The 25,659-nt window shown below is 34.8% G+C and overlaps 1 protein-coding gene across 1 annotated transcript in view; it reads right to left on the bottom strand.

The window, feature by feature from the left end:
- The window catches only part of Gli (carboxyl ester lipase-like protein Gli), a 154,166-nt gene that overhangs the window by 9,194 nt on the left and 119,313 nt on the right, over positions 1-25,659 (bottom strand). Inside the window, exons 7-9 of the mRNA XM_089089480.1 lie at positions 18,682-18,869; positions 15,488-15,674; positions 8,989-9,094 (exon numbers count right to left, since the gene is read on the bottom strand). Coding sequence (XP_088945606.1) covers positions 8,989-9,094; positions 15,488-15,674; positions 18,682-18,869 — 481 coding nt within the window. The remainder of the gene's footprint in view (positions 1-8,988; positions 9,095-15,487; positions 15,675-18,681; positions 18,870-25,659) is intronic.

Below are 25,659 nucleotides of genomic sequence, written 5' to 3'. Positions count from 1 at the left end.
TAGCCATTTTGTTCCACGCAGTTTAAAGTTAAGGAAATTATACCTTTGATTAGAACACTCCCCCCACAGTCTTCAGGGCAAGGGTTATAAGTTATTCCCTTGGGGCATATAAGTTTTTATTGAAATCCTTGTCGTAGAAACTACAAAAAGGGCTCATTCGATTGGAAATTGAAATGGCTAGTGCCCTTTTTAATAGTCAAAAGTGATTGGAAGGCAACTAACACCCCTTCCACGCCCACCATTTCCCCAAACTCATCCAATCAAAATTCTGAGATAACCTTTTTGTTACGCGCAGTATAAAGTTCAGGAAATTATACCTTTGAGCATGGCACTCCCCCCACAGTCTTCAGGGAAAGGGTTATAAGTTATGGTCTGGGGGCATATAAGATTTTATTGAAATCTTTGGCGTAGAAACTTGAAAATGGGCTCATTCGATTGAAAATTCAAAGGTCTAGTGCCCTTTTTAATAGTCGAAAGTGAGTTGAGGGCAACAAAACCCCCTCTCACGCCCACCTTTTCCCCAAACAGATCCAAGCAAAATTTTTAAATAGCCATTTTGTTCAGCGTATTGGATTTCCAGAGAGAAATGATGTTTCTGAGGAGGACATTCCTCCACAGTCCTCAGGGCAAGGGTTGTAAGTTATGCCTTAGGGGCATATAAGGTTTTTATAGAAAGCGTTGTCCTAGAAACTTCAAAAAAGGCTAATTCTATTGGAAATTCAAAGGGCTAGTGCCCTTTTTAAATGTTGAAAGTGATTGGAGGGCAACTAACCCCCCTCTCACGCCCACCTTTTCCCCAAACACATTCAATCAAAGTTTTGAGATAGCCATTTTATTTAACGTAGTTAAAAGTTCTGAAAATTATATCTTTGAGGATTACAATCCCCCCACAGCCCTCAGGGCAAGAGTCATAAGTTATGCCCTGGGGGTATCTAAGGTTTTTTATAGAAAGCGTGGTCGTAGAAACTTCAAAAAGTGACTCATTCGATTGGAAATTGAAATGGCTAGTACCCTTTTTAATAGTCGAAAGTTATTGGAAGGCAACTAACACCCCTTCCACGCCCACCATTTCCCCAAAATATCAAATCAAATTTTGAGATAGCCGTTTTGTTCCACGCAGTTTAAAGTTCACGAAATTATACCTTTGATTAGAACACTCCCCCCAAAGTCTTCAGGGCAAGGGTTATAAGTTATTCCCAGGGGGCATATACGTTTTATTGAAATATTTGTCGTAGAAACTTGAAAAAGGCCTGATTCGATTGGAAATTGAAAGGGCTGGTGCCCTTTTTAATAGTCTCGAAAGTGATTTGAGGGCAACTAGCCCCCCTCTAACGCCCACCTTTTCCCCAAACACACCCAATCAAAATTTTTAGATAGCCATTTTTATTCAACGTAGTTGAAAATTTTGAAAATTAGGTCTTTAAGGATGAAAACCCCTCCACCCCCACAGCCTCAGGGCAAGGGTCGTAAGTTATGCCCTGGGGGCATATAAGGTTTTATAGAAAGCGATGTTGTACAAACTTCAACAAGGGCTCATTCCATTGGAAATTGAAAGGGGTAGTGCCCTTTTAAAAATCGAAAGGGATTGAAGGGCAACTAACCCCCCCTCTCACGCCCACCATTTCCCCAAAAACAGCCAAACATAATTTTGAGAGATCCATTCTGTTCCACATATATTATAGTTCTGGAAAATATGTATTTGAGAATGGCAAACCCCACAGAGCCCCCAGGGAGAAGGTTATAAGTTTTAAACTGGGGGTACATAAGATTCTTATAGATAGAGTTGTCGTAAAAACTTCAAAAGGGGCTCATTCAATTGGAATTAAGATGGCTAGTGCCCGTTTTAATAGTTAAAAGTGATTAGAGGGTAACTAACCCCCTCTCACAACCACCATTCCCCCAAAAACATCCAATCAAAATTTTCAGATAGCCATTTTGTTCAACGTTACAGAAAGTTCTGGAAATTAGGTCTTTGAGGATGACAACCCCAGCCCTTAGGACAAGGATTGTAAGTTATGCCCTGGGGGCATATAAGGTTTTGATTGAAAGCGTTGTCGTAGAAACTTCAAAAGGGATCATTTGATTGGAAATTGAAAGGGCTAGTGCCTTTTTTAATTAAATAAAAAAAACAAGTTTTTTTAACTGAAAGTAAGGAACGACGTTAAAACTTAAAACGAACAGAAATTATTCCGTATATGAAGGGGGCTGTCCCCTCCTCAACGCCTCGCTCTTCACGCTAAAGTTTTTTTATTGTTTAAAAAAATAGAGTTATGAGAAAGTCAAACTTTAGCGTAAAGAGCGAGGCGTTGAGGAGGGGACAGCCCTTTCATATACAGAATAATATCTATTCGTTTTAAGTTTTAATGTCGTTCCTTACTTTCAGTTAAAAAAAACTTGTTTTTTTTATTTAGTTTTTGAACATTTTTTAATTAATGCCGGTTTCAATATTGACTCACCGTACATGAATAATTACAAAAAAATTTGAATATTATATTTGGTTAAATGGCTTTCTCGAAACTTGTTTAATTTTATTTACGAACGTTTTTATTAGTAATAAATATACGTAACTTAGAATTAACTTACGTAACGAACTTCTATATTCATAAATTTTTAACACGTATATTAGGGGGTTCGCCCCCTAGTCAATACCCTGCTCTTTAAACTATAGTTCGAATTTTTTTTCCAGTTCTTTAAAAATGACCTCTTAATCACAATCAGTTGATCGGTTGAAAAACTTGTTTTTTTTTATTTAATTCCTGATCTTTTTCTTTAATAATGCTGGGAAATCCGGTGCCCCCTTCATAGCAATGTCCCTTCTCCCATGAAAACTTCCTTCATGGAAAGATCCTTCCATATAGCCCCCGACCCTCTCCGTCCCCCACCTACCAGAAAAAATCTCCTCTGAAAAAGTCTGTATACGTCCCAATAACCAATACTATATGTTAACATTGAGTAAAGTTCATAACTTTCAGCCCTCCCCCTGGGGACTTTGGGGGATCAAGTCATCCTAAAAGACATAGTTTCCTCATTTTTGACCATTATGGACAAACCGGATATCCCAATACCCCAATTGGAGAACTCTGGGAAAAAAATTTTTGTGTGAGGGGGTCTAGTTGCCTTCCGTTTTTTTTGTCACTCAAAAAAGGCACGCATACTTTAAATTTCCGTTACAATTAGCCCTCCCACAATATTCTAGGACCAATGGGTCGATACGATCACCCCTGGGAAAAAAACAAAAAAAAACAACTAAACACGCATCCGTGATCTTTCTTCGGGCAAAAAATACAAAATTCCACATTTTTCTCGATATTTGCTTGACAACACTGCGTTAGGATGCTCTGATACACTGAATATGATGGTGTGGAGTTTATTAAGGTTCTATAATTTTTAAAGGGTCTTTTGCCTTCTTCTTTAAAATCAGACAAAGTATATTAGGCGCGTAGCTTTTGATAAGTAGGACTAAATTTGATGAAACTTATATATTTTAAATCAGAATTAAAATCTGATTTTTTTATGTATCTATTGGTATCAAAATCCCGTTTTTTAGAGTTTCGGTTACCATTGAGCCGGGTCGCTCCTTACTTACAGTTCGTTACCACGAACTGTTTGATAGTTGAAAGTGATTGGATAGCGACTAACGCCCCTCTCAAGCCCACCATTTTCCAAAACACATCCAATCAAAATTTTGAGATATCCATTTTGTTTAACGTAGTTGAAAGTTCTGGCCCTTAGGGACCTCAAAGCCCTTATGGTAAGGGTTGTAATTTATGCCCTGGGGGCATATAAGGTGTATATAAGGTGTTGAGTAGTCGTAGAAACTCAAAAAGAGCTGACTCGATTGGAAATCGAAAGGCCTAGCGCCCTTTTTAATAGTTGAAAGTGATTGGAAGGCTTGACATTTTCAAACAGTTCGTGGTAACGAACTGTAAGTAAGGAGCGACCCGGCTCAATGGTAATCGAAACTCTAGAAAACCGAAACTCTAGTTTTTGATACTAATAGATACATCAAAAGAATCAGATTTTAATTTTGATTTCAAATATATAAGGTTCATCAAGTTTAATCTTACCCATCAAAAGTAACGCGCCTGAGAAAATTTGACTGATTTTCGAAAAAAGGGGGAAATACCCCATAAAAGCTATAGAACCTTCATGAATATCAAACCATCATATTCCGCGTACAAGAGAACCCTACTGTAGAGGTTTCAAGCTCCTATCTACAAAAATGTGGAATTTTGCATTTTTTGCCAGAAGAAAGATCACGGATGCGTGTTTATTTGTTTTTTTTTCCCCAGGGGTGATCGTATCGACCCAGTGGTCCTAGAATACCGTGGGAGGGCTCATTCGAACGGAAATTAAAGGTTCTAGTGTCCTTTTTAAGTGACCAAAAAAAATGAAGGGCAACTAGGCCCCCTCCCATGCTCATTTTTTCCCAAAGTCACCCGATCAAAATTTTGAGATAGCCATTTTGTTCAGCATGGTCGAAAATATGATAAATATGTCTTTTAGGATGATTTAATCCCCCGAAGTCCCTGGGGGGGAGGGCTGAAAGTTATGAACTTTACCTAATGCTAACTTTATTATTGCTTATTGGGAAACATACAGACGTTTTCAGGGGGGATTTTTTCTGGTAGTGGGGGTGGGGGGTGGGTGGGTCGGGGGTTATGTGGGAGGATCTTTCCATGAAGTAAGTTTTCATGGGGGACATTAAAACTTAAAACGAACAGAAATTATTCCGTATATGAAAGGGACTGTCCCCTCCTCAACGCCTCGCTCTTTCTGCTAAAGTTTGACTCTGTCTCACAACTTTATTTTTTAAAACAATAAAAAACTTAGCGTAAAGGGCGAGGCGTTGAGGAGGGGACAGCCCCTTTCATATACTGAATAATTTCTGTTCGTTTTAAGTTTTAATGTCGCTCCTTACTTTCAGTTTAAAAAACTTGTTTTTTTTTATTTAATATATAAAAGAAACAACATTCTGAAATGGGCTTTCTAAAATAGGAAATAAAATTGAAAGCATTCAGCAGCTTAATATCTTTATTTAAAGTGCGTTATAATCTGTAACAACTTTGCATAAGACTGACTAATTTCCACAATTGAATTTACGGCTGAAAATTCCAGTTGCTGGATGTTTTAATTTTTGTATTCTGACCTAGAAAGCAAGACAGTATACAATAGGAAGGGGTTACCAGGTTTGAATCCCCCCCCCCTAGGAAATTTTTCGGAGATTGAAATTTTATACTCTACCTATCCTTCAACAGCCCATGTGGTCTGGGCATTGATCATGTGGTCCCTTTCATATACGGAATAATTTCTGTTTGTTTTAAGTTTTAATGTCGCCCCTTACTTTCAGTTTAAAAAACATGTTTTTTTTTGTATTTATTATAGTAAAGATAGATGTGAGTATAATGTATTATTTTTTTGTTGTTGTTGTTGTTTAGACCAGGGCACTTTGTATCGAAGGAGTTGTCGTAAGAACTTCAAAAAGGGCTCATTCGATTGAAAATAGAAAGAGATGATGCCCTTTTTAATCGTCGAAATTGATTGGAGGGAAACTAATCCCCCTCCCACATCCACCCTCTCATTTGCCTTTATGTTTAAAAACTAAATGTTGCCTTAAGATTAAATCAAAATGCACTGTGTTAATGCTAATTCTCAATAAGGCATTTCAGCAGTATCCAGCAGTATGAAACTAAATTAAACACTACTATTTGTGTCCAGATTTTTAAAAGGGTGCACGTTTTTAAAAATTGCTGAAAATTTTTTCCAGTTTACAAATAGCAGGTCAAACTATAAATTATTATAAAAGCGAAAAGATTTAGAATATTATTTTCTTTTTCCCTAAAAAGACTATATCAATATAAAACAAACAGAAATTAATTAACAAAACTTGTTCCACAAAATAAGTTTTTCAAAGAAAGTTAAAGGTCTCCTCCAAACCAAGTTTGAGCAAAAACAAGATCAAATAATCTACGTAGCTTGAAACTACCGGAAATAAGCATCGATAAATAAATTAAATCCAAAACAAACGAACAGAAATTATAATGAATAAACAGGTCCAACTTAAAACCAGCGGATGTTGACACAAATTGGGCTTAAAACGCCCCATGCCTTTCTATCGCCAGAACATTAGTTTCACTTTACTGAAAAAATAAAAAAGAGTGAATTAATACAAACATAAAGATATTTAGTTATAAAAGTGTTAATATAGTTTTATTTGCTAAAGCTATGAAAGTAAAAACATCTATATTTTTTTAAATGTTAAAACATTTATATTAAACTTTAGTAGCTTCCATGGCATACATTCCATTAAAAATCGAATGAAGTGATACAAAAATACAGTAAACTTTACTTACAACTTGATTTTGATAAAAAAAAAACCACAGTGTGTATGATAAAATTTTGCAAAGATGGCAGGACTTTCGCTGCTTGGTGCAACATTTGCATTGCAATTGTAAATTTTACGTTTGGTGAGAACCAATAATAAAGTAAGGAAGACAATTTGTTTCATTTTCCCTAAAATTGTTTCTCTTTGCACCTCTCTGCAATCTTTAAATGCTTTGAAAATTCGATCTACTCTCCACCAAATCGGAATCTACGATTTTTAGAGATACAGGGGACTCAATGCTATTAGCACACTGTTCTAGATTTTGAATATCAATTTTTTAATTGTTTTTAATGCCTTTAAATCTTATTCAGCTGAAAGTAATATCCTAGCTTTACCCTTCTCATGATATCTGAATTCTTAAGCTTCCTTATATAAAAACTCTTTCTTGTTCGTCTTTTTTCTTATTAAATAAAAAAAAAACCAAGCTTTTTCAACTGAAATTAAGGAGCAACATTAAAAGTTAAAACGAACAGAAACTATTACGTATAGAAGGGGGGTTGCCCGCTCGTCAATACCTCGCTCTTTACGCTAAAGTTTGACTTTTTGTTACAAATATTTACGAGTGACTCCCGATAGACAGAGGTCGTTTAATTAGAATAAAAAGAGTTTAAAAAAAAAAAAAACTCAAAAAATAATTGAGCGTAAAGTGCGAGGTTCTAAGGAGTGGGCAACCCCCCTCATATACGTAACTATTTCTGTTCGTTTTAAGTTTTATGGTTACTCCTTTTTTCAGTTAAAAAAAACTTGTTTTTATTTAATTTATCATAGTTTTTTAATTAATGCCGGGAAATACACCTCCTCTCCGTGGAAAATTCCCTTCTCCCACAAAAACTCCTCCATGGAATTATCCTCCAACGTAAGCACCCTCGCTAGAAAATACCCACCCCCGAATATATATCTTTGTACTTCCCAATAGCCCAAACTACATGTAAGCAATGGGCACAGTTCATAGCTTGCAGCCCTTCCCCAGGAGCTGTGGGGGGTCAAGTCATCATCAAAGACATAGTTAATAGATATTTTGACCATACTGAAGAAAATGGATACCTCGAAAATTTTATCGGACAATTTTGGGTAAAAAAGGGAGTGGGAGGTGAGCTAGCTGTCCTCCCATATTTTGGTCACTTAAAAAGGGCACTAGACATTTTCATTTCCCATCAAATGAGCCCTCTCCCGATCTTCTAGGATCAATGGTTCGATATGATCACCCCTGGGAAATATAAGACAAAAAACAAACAAACAAATAAACACGCATCCATCATCTTGCTTCTAGCAAAAAATTCAAAAATGTTTGTATATAGGAGCTTGAAATCTCTACAGTAGGGTTTGACAATAATTCGATGGGAACCTTCCTTCCGGTTTTGAGGCTATGTTTTCTAAAATATACTCTCAACTAAGGTTGGTTTTTAGCATTTCCACTAGACATGTACACAGCATCAAATCGGCAGATTTTGAATTTTTAGATAATGAGTCCGTTTTGAGGTTTTTATTTTCGAATATGCCTCCTCTCCGAAATGTGACCCAACACAAAATGAAGTATTCCGCACGTGCCTGACTTGCGTAACTTTACGCAGCTCCAAACAGCATTAAAATTGATTCGAGTTGAGGGGGGTGTTGGAATGAACGAGATTTAGGGGTGAGGGCAACATAAAAAAATTACTCAAATTATATAATAAATATAAGAAATTAAAAGGAAGAAAACTCTTGTGTTTTCACTCGGTCGAATGCCCTTTTCTTGTGGACAGCCCTTACTCCGAATAGGCTTTAATCTTTAATTTTTTATTAAAATACTGGTTAAATAAAAGTTCAAATAGGGATAAATTCCCTTTAATAGACAGTGTTTCACAAACAGTGATAAAATTTCGCAACAAAATACTAAATATTTCGGTCACATATGGAGTGACCGTCATCAGTAGTAAAACATGTAATTTTACTACTGATGACGGTCACTGCATATGTGACCGAAATATTTAGTACTTTTTGTGAAATTTTATCAATGTTTGTGAAACACTGTCTATTAAAAGGATTGTATCCCTATTCGAACTTTTATTTATTGTCATGGAAAGGCAGTGTGGTCTCTAAAATTATCTACGTAAAACTGGTTAAGTAGGAATACATAACAACAGAACAGCCCCCAAAAGAATACACATTGACAAAACAAAATCAAACGGAATGACGGCCAGGGCCAGTGAGAGATGGAACCGACTTTCTGTAAAAAAAAATAAATATTTATCAGGGGTTGTATTTGAATACAAATATATAAATACTATTTTTTCTTTTCCTTCTTTTTATTAGCGCATGTAGGTCCATCTGTGGGAATTCGTGATTTGACCTTTGTACATTTGAATCTAATTTACTAATTTAACCTTTTATTGCTCAAAATTTTTAACACAGGATTAAAACAACATGATTTTTGCAACTTTCCCAAAATAAAGACTATAACAGAGGAGAAAAGGGTTGAAAAATATTTGACTTTAATACATCATGGGTGGAAATACTGATATGCCGAAAAATCATGATAATCCCCAGCGCCATCTACCCATGCTCACCAGTCTGCATTTCGCTCTCTACAAAAAGCAGTTATTCATTTAAGGTTGTATACGTACCCAAAACGAGCAAAGTTTGAATATGCAGTAAGCATGAATTCACTCATCATTCGGTCTTCATCCGTCCATTGATTTCTTTCAATTCGTAAGCTTTCAGGAAAAAATTCTAAAACAAAAACAATTCAGTAGACACGATCTGATAAGGATTGCAAATATCTAATAGGATATAGGAACAGTGATGAGTCTAAAGTCACCTTTGCTATTTAGCACATTCATCATTATATTATAGAGCTTATGATGTACAATTGATTATCATAGAGCTAAAGATGTTTGTAATGCTTTTACCATCAACAAAACTGCTTTCTTAAAGCTATTTTTAAAACCGTTAAAGTCATTTTGGATATCCACCCCTCGTTTCACAAAATAAGTAGAAGTTTGATTATCGTGTTCATTGACTTCAGAACAGTGACAAATCTTTCAACTATGTGGCATTAGACTATTTATGAGGCAAAAAAAAAAAAAAAAAAAAAAAAAACGTATTTTTACTAGTCAAATCCAAGTTTACAACCACAGTAGACAGAATATACAGTACTGACAAAGGCTATACTCTCCGTAAAAAAAAAGTGAAACATATTTAAAACCACACAAGATTCATACTCCGCCTTCGCACCCACGTGATTCCGATGTACCCATTACGAGGAGTCTATGGAAAAACCTGTTTCTTTTTGTCCAACCAGTATCAAGTAAATTAAATCTCTGAGGTACATTTCTAGGTTCAGTCTGTTCAGTATCAAATGTGTTTCATATTTGGAAAAAGAAGACGCTACAGTCTACAATGTTTACAACTGTCATCTTATTAAATACACTGACTTTCACTAAATACACTGACGGAGGAAATCAGCTAAAGATGGCGAAGAGCAAAATATACAGACTTGTTCATGTATACAAGATAATCTAAGTTCTTTTTAATTATTAATACGAAGCTTCAGTCATTCAAATTAAATTAATTCATTTTTTCATCATGTGTCTTATAAATTACACTGCCCCTATTTCTAAGTTCAAAGCATATTATGCCTATTTTTGCATGAATAAAAAAAGAAATATAAGCACTACATATGCGCTAAATTTAAGCATGCGCTATATATGCAATATATTCTTAGACTAAAAACTAAAAATACATATTTCGAAAATTGAAAACATATCAGTAGGGATTTTTAGACTAAAAACGAAAACTAAAGTTACGAGCCTTTAAGAAATCAATCACAGAATGGCATCATACTACAATGGAAAAAACACCCCCAAAAATAAGTATAAGGACAAAAGACTTCATATCATCAATATGATAAAAATCTAAAAAAAAACAAACTTGAAATGTTTCCAATTTTACTTTTTCCCTATTCATTATTTAATAGAATCCAGCAAACCCCTGACCTCCCCTACAATAAAGAAAAATAATAAAGGCAAATGACTAACATTATAATAAATTCATGTTGCCATACCATTTATTGCAAATACGATTTTCTTATTCTTTTTTTTCTTTACTTCGAGTAGCTCCACTTAGTTCTAAACTGATTTCAAATTTTAATTTCAAATGATTTCAAAGACAATCAGTAAATAAAACACTTCCAATTACCAAGTGGCTATAGCTCTTAGGGTTTAAGGTCAATTCAAGAGAAACTAGTCAAAGTTTAGAATGAGGAATGAAGCGTGTTTAATTTATGTTCGTTTTAGTTTCACATTTTCATACCTTTTATTTTTTGTTATAGCCACCAAGGATTGCATTAGAGTTACCGATGGAAATGAAATTTTGAAACCAATAGCCCCGGTGATTCTAGGTTAAATTTTGTGGAAATAACAAACGCCACCAAACTACAGCCACCCTCACCTCCCAGATGGAAGCCTAGATCTTTATTAACTAAAAATTAATATTTATACTTGACAAATGCATATCACCTACCTTTCTTTAAATTAAAGCTCTTGAAAATTATATAGCTGTGAAGAAATAAAAACTTATGACTCGGTAGCAAAAATAGTTTTACATCTGTTTCTTTCTTTTTACTCTTCCTCAGCGAGACAGCAGGCACTCCATTTATTTAGCTTTGTTTTCTTTAGGCTTAAATTACCTTTGGAATATATTCAAGAAGCATCCATATTATGCATGATTGTAAGAAAGTCAAAGCATCTGAAGAACAGAAACAATTAGCTTCCCCTTTTCTTGTATTATCCTAACAATAAATACTTGCAAAAAAATATCAATTAAATTTGCGACTTGACTTCACTGAAATGCCTAATTAATGGATCACATTATCTCCTCTAATTTTGATCACTTGACTTAAAAATATTTTGAGTACTATTTTAGTTTATACTTTACATGTAATTAATTAAAAAACAATTTTCCGCAAAATGAGTTTTTCAAAGAAAAGTAAAGAACTCCATTAAACCAAAAATGAGCAAAAATAAAATCAAATAATCTACAAAGCGTGAAACTACCACAAATCAGCATCGATAAATAAATGAAACCAAAAACGAACAGAAATTACAATAAATAACCGATTCAAACTCAAAACGAGCAGAAATTAACATAAGTTGTGCGCAAAACCCCTATGGCTTCCCAAGGCCAGAACAAAATTTGCACTTTACTGAAAAAATATAAATGTTTTTACTTTTATAACTTTAATAAATCAAATAATATAAACATTTTGATTACTAAAGTATATGTATATTAAACTGACAATACACATTCATTTGTATTTTTTTTTCAGTAAAGTGCAAATTTTGTTCTGGCCTTGGGAAGGCATAGGGGTTTTGAGCCCAACTTATGTTAATTTCTGCTCGTTTTGGGTTTCATTTATTTATTGATGCTGATTTGTGGTAGTTTCACACTTGGTAGATTATTTGATTTTATTTTTGCTCATTTTTTGTTTAATGGAATTCTTCACTTTTCTTTGTAAAACCACTTTTTTGGAAAAAGTTTTTTAAATTGATATTTGTTTGTTTTATAGTCACTTAGTTTTTTAAGGGAAAAAGAAAATAATGCTTTAAATCTTTTCTTTTTTTTAAGACTTTATAGTTTGGCCTGCTATTTGTATGCTGGAGAAAAACTCTCAGCAATTTTTAATAACATACACCCTTTTAAAATTTTGAACAGAAATATTAGTGTTTAATTTAGTTTTATACCTCCTCTAGTTGACCTGAAATGGCAAACTTAATTGCATTCGAAAAAAAATCTGTTTACTTTCTTTGATAGCTTAAATACACTTACACTATTTTGATTTGGTTAAATTTTAAGAGCAGAAAACCCCGAAAGCCTGAACATGATACCCTTAGGTGTTCTTAGGATACTGTTGAGATGCTTTATTGGGTAACACTATGCATTTTAATTTAATCTTAAGGCAACATTTAGTTTTTAAACATAATGGGCAAATGGGAGGATGGGCGTGGGAGGGTATTAGTTGCCCTCCAATCACTTTTGACTATTAAAAAGGGCATCAGCCATTTCTATTTTCAGTCAAATGAGCCCGTTTCGAAGTTCCCACGACAACTCCCTCGATACGAAGTGCCCTGGTCTAAACAACAATAAAAACAAAAAATAATAGATTATACCCATATCGATCCTTACTATAAAAATTTCAAGCCTTCCAATCCCTTTCGACTATTAAAAAGGGCACTAGGCCTTTCGATTTCCAATCGAATGAGCCCCTTTTCAAGTTTCTACGACACAGATTTCAATAAATAACCTTATATGCCCTGAAGACTGAATAACCTTGCCCTGAAGACTGTGGGGGAAGTGTCCTTGCTCAAAGGTATAATTTCCTTAACTTTAAACTGTGTAGAACAAAATGGCTATCTCAAAATTTTGATTGGATATGCTTGGGGAAACGGTGGGCGTAGAAGGGGTGTTAGTTGCCTTCCAATCACTTTCGACTATTTAAAAGGGCCCTAGCCATTTCAATTTCCGATCGAATGAGCCCTTTTTGAAGTTTTTACAACAAAACGTTCTATAAAAACATCATATGCGCACTGGGCATAACTTACAACCCTTGCCTTGAGGACTGTGGGGGAATGTCCTCTTCAAAAACATAATTTATATCTGGAAATCAACTACGCTGAATAAAATTACTATCTAAAAATTTTGATTGGATGTATTCGGGGAAAAGGTGGGCGAGAGGGGGGTTAGTAGCCCTCAAATCACTTTCGACTATTAAAAAGGGCACTAGACCTTTGATTTTCCAATCGAATGAGCTTTTTTTCAAGTTTCTACGACAAAGATTTAAATAAAAAATTATATGCCCCCAGGGCATAACTTATAACCATTGCCCTGAAAACTGTGGGGGGAGTGTCCTGCTCAAAGGTATAATTTCCTGAACTTAAAACTGCGTGGAACAAATAGCTATCTCAAAATTTTGATTGGATGTGTTTGGAGAAATAGTGGGCATGGAAGGGGTGTTAGTTGCCTTCCAATTACTTTCGACTATTAAAAAGGGCACTAGCCATTTCAATTTCTTATCGAATGAGCCCTTTTGGAAGTTTCTACGACAACACGTTCTATAAAAACCTTATATGCCCCCATGGCATAACTTACAGCCCTTGCCCTGAGGGCTGTGAGGGGGTTGTCATCCTCAAAGACCTAATTTACAGAACTTAATACTATGTTGAACAAAATGGTTATCAAAAAATTTTGATTGGATGTGTTTGGGGGAATGATGGGCATGGGGGGTAGTTGCCCTCAGATAACTTTCAACGATTAAAATGGGCACTAGCCCTTTGAATTTCCAATCGAATGAGCCTTTTTTGAAGTTTCTACGACAACACCTTCTATAAAAACCTTATATGCCCCCAGGGCATAACAGAAAACCCTTGCCCCGAGGGTTGTGGGGGAGTGACCTCCTCAAAAACATATTTTCTATCTGGAAGTCAACTACGCTTAACAAAATGGCTATCTCAAAATTTTGATTGGCTGTGTTTTGGGGAAGTCTTGGCGTAGGGAGAGGGCTAGTTGCCTTCCAATCACTTTTGACTTTTAAAAAGGGCACTAGCCACTCCAATTTCCAATCGAATGAGCCGTTTTCAAAGTTTCCACGACAACTCCTTCGGTACGAAGTGCCCGGGTATGGAAAAAAAAATTGTGCCCACATCGTTCTTTACTTAGCGCTATTGCGCTGCCTATGATGGTGAGGAATGTAGCTTAATGGTGATGTGCGGAGTAAGATTCATGGGAGTGCGCATGATTTAGGTGAGAATACAATCATGGCTGCTGTTAATTCAACTCATTTGAAACCCCGAAATGTTTGTCCGACTCTTAAAAACGAAACAAAAATGTGAAGAATGCGTTTTTTAATGTTTTTTTTTGTACCCCCCCCCCCTCCCGAAAAAAACCCTTTTGTAAAACACACACCCACCCATCCATCCACCCCCCACCCCCCATCCCCCGAAAAAAATGCTGGATACTTTTCGGCCACGGTTACAGATACTACCATTTTTTCATGAGAGATTACAGGGAAAATCTTAATATCCCTTTAATTAATCAAACGTCTCTATTTAAAGGCATATCTAAGGCTGTATATTTTGTGTTTGGACTCTTAAGTTGAAAAAAAAAACATTTCTGTTAAATGAGTTGAGAAATCATTCGTAAATCGCTGAAAAACTTTGTCCAAGTTACTATGATTTATGATGCCCAATATTTTATTTATTTTTTTCAAGCAGTTTATGGGTATTTATATTTCGTCTTTAAGCATCGTTACAATATTCGCTGTATTATACGTTTAGATTTTGCCGTACTAGCTCAAGTATTTTGTTGTTTTATATTTGACTTTTGGTTTTGTTGTTTTTGTAATTTTTTCAATTAAAAATCCAAAAAAAACATTATTCCAATGAAAATACCAAGTATTTTTACCAAGTCCATTTTATCATGGACAATGGCAAGTCCAGTACTCACGTGTGAGGATAACACAAAAAAAAATAAATAAAAAAAATAACGCTACCCAACAATGGTACAACGAAATTCGAAAATACAAGCTTATAAAATAATATCATCAAGGATTATCAAAATTCTCCCAATGAGCCAAATTACAAAATGCTTTCAGTCGACAAAATTGACCTAAAACTTAAAAGAATCAATAATTTTTTTTAAGTCGAGCAGTCAGGAATAGGCAATTTATAATGTAAGAACTTAGACATTTCTTTCTAAAAATGCACATCCAGCAAATCATCCAAGAAGAGTTGTCAACAATGTAGAAAAGAAAATATTCCGTCTCTATCACGTTACTTGGAATTTTCAACATAATCTGATGCCCAATTTGGTCTATAGCTAAGAGGTGCCGATAGTCAATGATTCCCAAGCGGCAGTGGTTTCCAAAGAAGAAGAAGAAGTACTCACCGACCCTAATAACCTGTAATTTTGATCATAATTTATATAGGCTAATACACCAGTTACCGGCACCTATAAATTTTTTCTTCTTGATGTCTTTTTGAGCCCACCCACCCCTCCTAACACTGAAAATAATTCAGACTGAATAAAATATAATGGACAAAGAACAGAGAAGTAATACAAACTTAGTACCTGGGTCCATGAAAGGGGCTCCTGCCAAATAATAATCTTCAATACCGTGAACAGCATGTGCCCACACTGGTAGTCTTAACGGCTTTATCGTCATGTTAAAAACATACATGTATGATGGAATGTTTTTCTCTAAGACCATTTTCAACATATTGTCCGCTGGACTTCTATATAAGACGTCAGACATAAACTGAAATGATGAGGGTTATTCTCAGTTAAATGCTTAAAAATTGGCCATACATGTTCAGAACATAACTAGGAAAAGGGTGGATGCCTGGCAAACACGGACATCTGCAATGCGGAAAGCGAGATTGGTTCTTTGTCCCTTACATTTGAAAAATAAAAACAAAATTTGACATCCAGAAAGAAAATTTGTTATCTGTCAAGCGAAATAGATATTTTTTTTTTTGAAAATTCCGCAATAAAATCTGCATGAATGCACTCATGGCATGATATAAGTTAAAATTCAATGTTAAAATTTAATATATTCTATTTTTAAAAGGTGACAGAAAAAGGATTCACGGATCAACTAAAAAAAGATATTTCTGAAATTTTTATTGGAGAATTAAAGTGCAGTCTATTTTTTTTTTAACAGGGTTATTTAGAATTTTTGGCAGCGCTTAGACATTCAGAACCCCTTCACTTTGCCGGTGCACATTGAATCTGTCTCGTGTAACTACTCAGGCCTTGAATCTGGCTCATGTAACTACTCAAATCCAGGTCTTGGTCGGTAATCGCCACAGAGAATTAGAAACTGGTAAGAAAAAACCGATTTCAAACACAGTTAAATAGAAAAAAAAGTCACTTAGAACGAAAACAAAGAGCAGCATAAGAACTTAAACGGAGCATTGACTTCCCAATATACGGAGGGACTAACCCTCCTCCAACCCTCGTTTCCTTAGGTTATAGTTTTGACAGTTGCTTTTCTAATAGCAACCTAGGAAGGCAAAAATATATCCAAGTATTTCGTTGTTTAAAGCAAATATGAGTAGACCATTCCGACGAAAATCTTTCAAATGTATTATTTTTCTTAGGTCAGATCACATCTTATTTGAAGCCCTGGCTAGTAATGTCAAACTTAAGCGTAAAAAAAAAAGGTTGGGGGGGGGGATAGCCCCCTTATGTATAGGATAATTTATGCTCGTTTTTCTATCTTTTTATTTAACTTCTATGGGTTTGAATATCTTATCCAGGATTTTCTTGAACAAGGGAAGGGGCTGCTTCCTTCTCGACCCCCTGCTGTTTGTGTCTAATTTAATTTATGCATAACAATGCTTTGAGAAGAAAGAGAAGTTAGGTGTGTTTACTTAATGCCATAAAAAAGAAATTTTCTAAATGTGATGAATGCTGCGACCTCTATCAAATGTCTTTACAAGAAATATCTACTATCATGTTCAAAACTATAGGTTTTCAGCGAATATTTCCGATTTCAGAAGTAAGAGAGGAGCAGCATTCAGCATCCCTTAGTCCAGATAGATTCCTCCAAATAAATCGAGGCTATGGATCAACTCCCTTGTTCTTCTTATTAACCGTAAGTTCCTCAAAGAGAAGGGTATAAAAATATAACCAAAAAATTCCCTGTTTTGAGGCTTATGCCTCAGAAGTCCCATTTTTTGGGGCCTAAGTCTAGGTTTGACTAAGCAATATGTTTATAATTGTAGTTTTGCTGCATAAAGGGTGTATAATAACCGTTCATTCTTTATGGGCTGGAAATATGCTTGAGGAAAATGTGCAACCGAATGGGAGCAATATTAAAATTGGGATACTCTGAAAATCGCGAGGGTATATAGATAGGTTTTTGATAGTTCCAAGCCTATTGACATACTCAGAGTTTCTCTATCAATTACATTTTGGCCAGCAAAATAATCACCAGAAATTTCCATTTCCGCTTAAATCCACCCTATGCGGATATTCTGCGACCCACAATTCGATAAGATCTTCAGGGGGGGGGAAGCTACCGAATAAACATTCTTCCACAGCCATACTGCTCGAGAAACATACGAAACCTCGTATTTGTGAAGATAAAACTCTACTTCCCGTTTCTCAAACATGTTGAACTTGATAGTATAATTTTTGGCGGGATTATTTTCCCTTTTTTCTGAAACTACAAAGAATTCCGTTTACATTGGCTTTGGTAGATAGATCTAAAAGCAATTAATTTTACTTTTGAAATCAGCGGTAAAAGAAAATTCTTTTGACGCATTATTGTTGCCAAAATTTTTCTTTAAGGAGGTGCTAGACGGTCAATCATTTCGATCAAAAGCTTCCGTCAATCGATTGACAAGCATGATTGACCGTCTAGGAACCTGTTTAACACTTGAGTCAAGCGTTGACGGTGATTGATAGAAAGTTTCAATGACTCAATCATTTTTATCAAGAGCAGTGTCTTAGATTAGCTTTTGTTCGAGACTGAAGAGCTGATTGAAGGCTCGATTGAAGATTGACTGAAGCACACATCAATGGATTGACGGAACCTTTTGGTCAAAATGATTGACCGTCTAGGGCCAACTTTAGAGTTTCGGCTAGTATTAGTAAAGGTTACTGTGCATTCATAGAAGATCAGGCTATTATAAAAATATTAAAATTATTAAAGCTAATACTTGTTGAGTTTGTCTTTTTGTGTGTCTTCCTTTTCTATTTCAGCTTTACAATTTGACCGACGATAAGAGAGCCACTTCCGCCATAAGAACACAATGGATATAGTTAAACTTTTTTGCAGCTAGCCTATATTGTGCATACTAGCCTAGCTCTACCACTTCAATAATCTTCGAAAAAAGATTAAAAACGGTAATCATCTTGTTACATAAAATGTTAGGTTGTTTGAAAATAAACATCACTTGATATTAAAACAAGATTTCAATGAATCAAACTAATATTTTGTTTGAATTTTTTTCGAAATTTTGTAGAAATTTTTTTAGAAGAATGCTGGGTAATGCTGTAGTACCATTGGCAATTGCAGTTTATATTTATATACTAAACCCATGTTAAAGCGCCAAATATTCTTCTTTTATCAGTCTTCCACACTCCTTGAGTAAGTGCAATAGCTCTACCGACTGGAAAACTAATCGCAGAAAAAGATCAGGAAAGAATACTAAACAAGTTGGAAAATTAATCTGCTTCTTCTACCAAAAATATTGGCCATTGATGTTTCAATACGTTACATATTTGTTTCAATACTTTTAGTGTAAAATACGTACATCGATGTATTGTTCTCTGACTTTCGTTGTGTTGCTTGGATCAGGCCAATATGTGTACATATAACGGACGGCTTGGTAGATGCCTTCAGGATTAAGAGTATAGTTGTAACGATGCACAAACTCACGTAACTTCATATCAAACCATTCTTCATCCACACGGAAATCAGGCAACAGCGTTTTGTTGTTAACTGAAAAAGGTTATTCGAAAGTTAAAAGAATTTAGGTTTTTGTCGTGGTCGAATAGAAAAGCACACTAAACTATCACTTTTAAGGTTAAAAGGAAAATCTAAAATGCCCTTTCTTATGTTTATGATGTGATAAAAAAAAACCATTGGTATCTATCACAATTGTTTATGTAATAAACATTGTTAATGGAAAAAGATTATTTGAATGTGAAAACACTGTACATTTTGGCGGTGGCCCAAAAGTAAAACACCCCAAACTATCATTTTCTAGGAAAATCTGGAAAAGCCCTTCTTATACTTATGATGTTATAAAAACCATATTGATGTAAGAAGAATTCCATTAAAACAAAGCAAAAAAAATGTATTTCACTCAGTTCCCAAGCGCCTAGGAGGATAAAAGGATTTGAATAAGTTCAAAACTCAAGTAGTTCCAAATGGCACTCGTCAGTGTTATCTTAATACAGCCCCGAAAGAGGGGTTGTTTACATTTACATTGCAAAGAACATTCGGCCTCACGTACTTTTCTTGCTGACATCATCATATAAAATGGATTATTGTAGAACTTTGAGGGGGAGGGCATTCCATCACAAAATAAAAGCTATTTAGCTGTTTTTGAAGGATAAATCGATTGAAGGACAGCTAACTGCCCTTTGTACCCTTACAGCCCCATTGATTATTGCACCAAAATTCAGAAATGGTAATTTTAATCAGAGTGGTTGCGATCCGTCCAGCGCCAGGGTCAAGTGATTCAAATTTTCTAAATAGCCCATTTAGAACAGGGGCTTCAGAAACAATTTTAGTGAAAAAGTGGACTTGTTGATATCAGGATCGTGCAGATTTACATATCTTATGTAATTGATGTGATAAAAAAAAAATTGTTATCAATCACAATTGTTTATGTAATAAACATTGTTAATGGAAAAAGATTATTTGAATGTGAAAACACTGTACATTTTGGCAGTGGCCCAAAAGTAAAACACCCCAAACTATCATTTTCTAGGAAAATCTGGAAAAGCCCTTCTTATACTTATGATGTTATAAAAACCATATTGATGTAAGAAGAATTCCATTAAAACAAAGCAAAAAAAATGTATTTCACTCAGTTCCCAAGCGCTTATGAGGATAAAAGGATTTGAATAAGTTCAAAACTCTAGTAGTTCCAGATGGCAGTCGTCAATGTTATCTTAATACAGCCCCGAAAGAGGGGTTGTTTACATTTACTTAGCAAAGAACGTTCGGCCTCATGAACTTTTCTTGCTGACATCATCATATAAAATGGATGATTGTAGAACTTTGAGGGGGAGGGCATTCCATCACAAAATAAAAGCTATTTAGCTGTTTTTGAAAGATGAAACGATTGAAGGACAGCTAACTGCCCTTTGTACCCTTACAGCCCCATTGATTATTGCACCAAAATTCAGAAATGGTAATTTTAATCAGAGTGGTTGCGATCCGTCCAGCGCCAGGGTCAAGTGGTTCAAATTTTCTAAATAGCCCATTTAGAACAGGGGCTTCAGAAACAATTTTAGTGAAAAAGTGGACTTGTTGATATCAGGATCGCGCAGATTTACATATCTTATGTAATTGATGTGATAAAAAAAATTGTTATCAATCACAATTGTTTATGTAATAAAAATTGTTAAATGAAAAAGATTATTTGTAAGTGAAAACACTGTACATTTTGGCGATGGCCCAAAAGTAAAACACCCCAAACTATCATTTTCTAGGAAAATCTGGAAGAGCCCTTCTTATACTTATGATGTTATAAAAACCATATTGATGTAAGAAGAATTCCATTAAAAAAAAGCAAAAAAAATGTATTTCGCTCAGTTACCAAGCGCCTAGGAGGATAAAAGGATTTGAATAAGTTCAAAACTCAAGTAGTTCCAAATGGCACTCGTCAGTGTTAGTAGAGATGACCCTAAAGCTCGTGTCGCTCACCCCTGTTGCCACCTACAACTTTTTTTAACACCAAATATGTGCATAGCCTCCCTAGACAGAACATGTGGTTAATGGGGCCAATGACCTAAATTTTCAAAGGTGTCGTTGATGTTGTAAGTGCACGCTCTCAGCGAATGTCAAGGTCGATGTTGTTGTTGTTGTAAGTGCATGCTCGAGGCGAATGTTATGCCGTCCAGGAATTTGGAACACCTGTGCTGTCGACCTCAATTCCCCTATCGTGAATCAATAATTCCCCATAGAAGCAACAAATTAATTCCCCTTTCTTGACAGATCAATCAACCAATGACATCATCTGTCAGACTAAAAATTTTCGCCTAGAAACGATTCTCCAGGAATAGATCCAAGTCATTAATGTCTTTGCCTCAGAAACAACTCTACTGGTCGAACTCCAAAAGATATTAATAACCAAACGCCATGGAAACAATTCTCCAAGAAACATCTTAGCGATGAATTGTTTTAGCGCGGGAATCAGGTTTCTTAGTAATTTGAAATGCGTCAGCGCAGAGATGCCAAAAACAAAAGGAACACGCTGAAATTACGTTTAGGGATTATTTGGGCGAAACCGTTTTAGATAGGTTATGGAATTATTTCGGCGAAACAGTTAGAGACATTTTAAAAGATGATTTAAAAGATGATTTTAGAAGAGGATTTGAGGGTGAAACTCTGTGGTCGTTATAATACACAAGTTCCATTTGAACAGTGTTATGGGGTCCCCTACCACAACCCCAAAGGGTTCCGATCCCCCCACCCCATCCCGAAGGAAGCCACCGGTCCTCAAAGGTCCCCCGGGCTCCCAAAGGGCCCCCGGCGCCCCAAAGGCTCCTGAGCCTCCATTTTAATACTTTTTTAAGGCTTTATTATATCTTTTCAGAACATATTATTATTTTAGGGAATTATTTCGGCGAAACAGTTAGAGACATTTTAAAAGATGATTTAAAAGATGATTTTAGAAGAGAATTTGAGGGTAAAACTCTGTGGTCATTATAATACACAAGTTGTATTTTAACAGTGTCGTGAGGTCCTCTACCCCAACCCCAAAGGTTCCTCATACCCCACCCCAACCCCGAAGGAAGCCCCCCGGTCCCCAAAGTTCCACCGGGCTCCCAAAAGACCACCAGGCTCCCAAAGGACCCCCCGGACCCCCAAAGGCCCTCCATCGGACCCCAAAGGTCCACCGGACTCCCAAAGGACCAATCGGCCCGCAAGTGCTCCCCAGACCCCCAAAGGCCCTCCCCAGACCCCCAAAGGCCCTCCCCGGGCCCCCCAAAGGCCCTCCCCAGTCCGCAAAGGTCCACAGAGCTACCAAAGGGCCACCCGACCCTACAATTCCACCCAGACCTCCAACGGACCCCGGCGCCCCAAAGGCCCCGGCGCCCCCTTTTGTTATCACTTTTTTATTGCGTTATTATATATTTACAGGACAGGTTATTTTATTAATTTACCTACTAAAACCAATTTAAAAGTTGAAGTACCCATCCTTTTCACCCACAACTTTACTATACTGATTTTTGAATGCTCCAACACCAAGCAATACTTTTCAATGGCATTTCAGAACAAGTCCTTTTCTTAATGTCCCTCCTAAACCCATTTTACAAATTGAAGTACCCATCCTTTACACCCACAACTTTACTTTACAGCTTTTTGAATGCTCCAACACCAAGCAATACTTTTCAAAGGGCATTTCAGAACAAGTTCTTTTCATAATCTCCATCCTAAACCCATTTTACAAGTTGAAGTACCCATCCTTTTCACCCAAAACTTTACTTTACAGCTTTTTGAATGCACAACACAAATCAATACTTTTCAAATGCATTTTAGAACAGGTTCCTTTCTTAGTTTCACTTCTAAACCCATTTTACAAATTGAAGTACCAATTCTTTTCACCCAAAACTTAGTTATAGGTAAGAGTTTGAAGTTTTACCTTGGAGACTTAGCGTAGAGTCTTAGCTTGGTAAAGAGTTTTAGTTTGGTTTAGTTTAGTTATAAGTTTAGAGGGTTTTTTTTAGCTTAGACTCTTAGCTTAGAGTTTTTGTTAGAGTCCTAGTTTAGTTTAGTTTTAGTTAATAGTTTAGAGTTTTTATCTTAGAGTCTTATCTTACAGTTTCATTTTCGTTTAGTTCTAGTTTAGTTTAGTTTTAGTTAAGAGATTAGAGTTTTTTAGATTATAGACTTAGCTTAAAGATTAAGTTTGGTTTATATTTACTTAAGATTTTAGAGTTTTTTTTATCTTATATTAATTTCTTTCAGTTTTTGTTATAGTTCTAGTTTAGTTTAGTTTTAGTTAAGAGTTTAGAATTTTTATCTTAGAGTCGTAGCTTAGAGTTTTATTCAGAGTTCTAGTTTAGTTTAGTTTAGTTACAGTTCAGAATTTAGAGTTTTAGCTTAGAGTCATAGCTTATAATTTTACTTATAGTTGTAGTTTGGTTAAGTTTTAGTTAAGATTTTAGAGTTTTAGCTTAGAGTCTTAGCTTAGAGTTTTTGTTAGAGTTGAAGTTTAGTTTAATTTTAGTTATGAATTTGATGTTTTACCTTTGAGTTTCAGTTAGAGTTCTAGTTTAATTTACTTTTAGTTAAGAGTTTAGAGTTTTTAGCTTAGAGTCTTAGCTTAAAGTTTTAGTTTGGTTTAGTTTTAGTTAAAAGTTTAGAGTTTTTTTTGCTTAGAGTCTTAGCTTAGAGTTTTTATTAGAGTTCTAGTTTAGTTTTTTTAAGTTAAGAGTTTAGAGTTTGTAGCTTAGAGTCTTAGCTTAGAGTTTTATTCAGAGTTCCAGTTTAGTTTAGTTTAGTTACAGTTCAGAATTTAGAGTTTTAGCTTAGAGTCATAGCTTATATTTTTACTTACAGTTGTAGTTTGGTTAAGTTTTAGTTAAGAGTTTCGAGTTTTAGCTTAGAGTCTTAGCTTAGAGTTTTTGTTAGAGTTCTAGTTTAGTTTAGTTTTAGTTAAGAGTATAGAGTTTTACCTTAGAGTTTTAGCTTAGAGTTTTAGTTAGACTTTAGTTTTACTTAAGAGTTTAGAGTTTTAGCTTAGAGTTTTTGTTAGAGTTCTAGTTTAGTTTAGTTTTAATTAAGAGTTTAGAGTTTTTAGCTTAGAGTCTTAGCTTAGAGTTTTTTTTAGAGTTCTAGTTTAGCTTAGTTTTAGTTAAGATTTTATAGTTTTTAGCTTAGAGTCTTAGCTTAGAGTTTTAGTTAGAGTTCTAGTTTAGTTTATTTATAGTAAAGAGTTTAGAGTTTTTAGCTTAGAGTCTTAGCTTAGAGTTTTTGTTGAAGCTCTAGTTTAGTTTAGTTTTAGTTAAGAGTTTAGAGTTTTAGCTTATAGTCTTAGCTTAGAGTTTTTGTTAGAGTTCTAGTTTAGCTTAGTTTTAGTTAAGAGTTTAGAGTTTTTAGCTTAGAGTCTTAGCTTAGGGTTTTTGTTGAAGCCCTAGTTTAGTTTAGTTTTAGTTAAGAGTTCATAGTTTTAGCTTAGAGTCTTAGCTTAGAGTTTTAGCTAGAGTTCTAGTTTAGTTTTGTTTTAGTTAAGAGTTTTGAGTTTTACCTTAAAGTCTTAGATTAGAGTTTTAGTTAGGGTTGAAGTTTCGTTTATTTTATTTATATTTATGATTTTATATTTATAGCTTATAGTATTATATTATAGTTTTATTTAGATTTATTTTTTATTTTATTTTTAGTTAAGAGTTATAGCTTAGAGGTTTAGTCTATAGTCTTATCTTAGAGATTTAGTTAGAGTTGAAGTTTAGTCTAAACTAGTATAACCACAAAATTATACAATATTGCATAGAAATACCAAAACCATAGGTTAGATTAGGTTCCGTTAGAGGTTAGGTTTCTCCACGTTTATGTTAGGTTAGATTAGGTTAGCTTACCATGAGCGCTCATGATAAGCTAACCTAATCTAACCTAACTTAAACGTGGAGAAACCTAACCTCTAACCTAACCTAACCTAATCTAACCTATGGTTTTGGTATTTCTATGGTATTTCTATGACAAAAACTCTAAACTACGACTCTAAGCTAAAAACTCTAAACTCTTAACTATAACTAAACTAAACTTCAACTCTAACTATAACTCTAAGCTAAGACTCTAAGCTACAACTCTAAACTCTTAACTAAAACTAAACTACACTAAAACTCTAAGGTAAGTCTCGAAGGAAAAACTCCAGACGATTAACTACATCTAAACTAAACTAGAACTCCAACAAAAACTCTAAGCTAAGACTCTAAGCTAAAACTCTAAACTATTAACTAAACCTAAACTAAACTAGAACTTCAACAAAAACTCTAAGCACAGGACTCTAAGCAAAAAAATCTAAAATATTAAATAAAACTATAATAAACTAGAACTCTAACAAAAACTCTTAGCTAAGACTCTAAGCTAAATTTCTAAACTCTTAACTAAAACAATACTAAAAGAGACCTCTAAATAGAGCTATAAGCTAAGACTCTAAGGTAAAACAATAAACTCTTAACTAAAAGTAAACTGAACTAGAACTCTAACTAAAACTCTAATGTAAAACCTAAAACTCTTAAATAAAATTAAACTAATCTAGAACTCTACCAAAAAATCTAAGCTAAGATTCTAAGCTATCAGTCAAAACTATTAACTAAAAGTAAACCAAACTAGAACTCTAACTAAAACTCTATGCTAGGACTCTAAGGTAAATCACTAAACTCTTAACTAAAAATAAACTAAACTAGAACTATAACTGAAACCCAAAGGTGAAACATCAAATTCTTAACTAAAATTAAACTAAACTAGAACTCTAACAAAAACTCTAAGCTAAGACTCTAAGGTAAAACTCTAAACTCTTAAGTAAAACTAAAAACTAAACTAGAACTCT

The sequence above is a fragment of the Artemia sp. Qi Xiang Cuo genome, chromosome 5 (genome assembly GCF_049724085.1).
Source record: "Artemia sp. Qi Xiang Cuo chromosome 5, ASM4972408v1, whole genome shotgun sequence".
NCBI classification, from domain to species: domain Eukaryota; kingdom Metazoa; phylum Arthropoda; class Branchiopoda; order Anostraca; family Artemiidae; genus Artemia; species Artemia sp. Qi Xiang Cuo.
The sequence above is the reverse complement of the archived record's forward strand: the minus strand, read 5'-3'. Positions and strand labels throughout refer to the sequence as shown.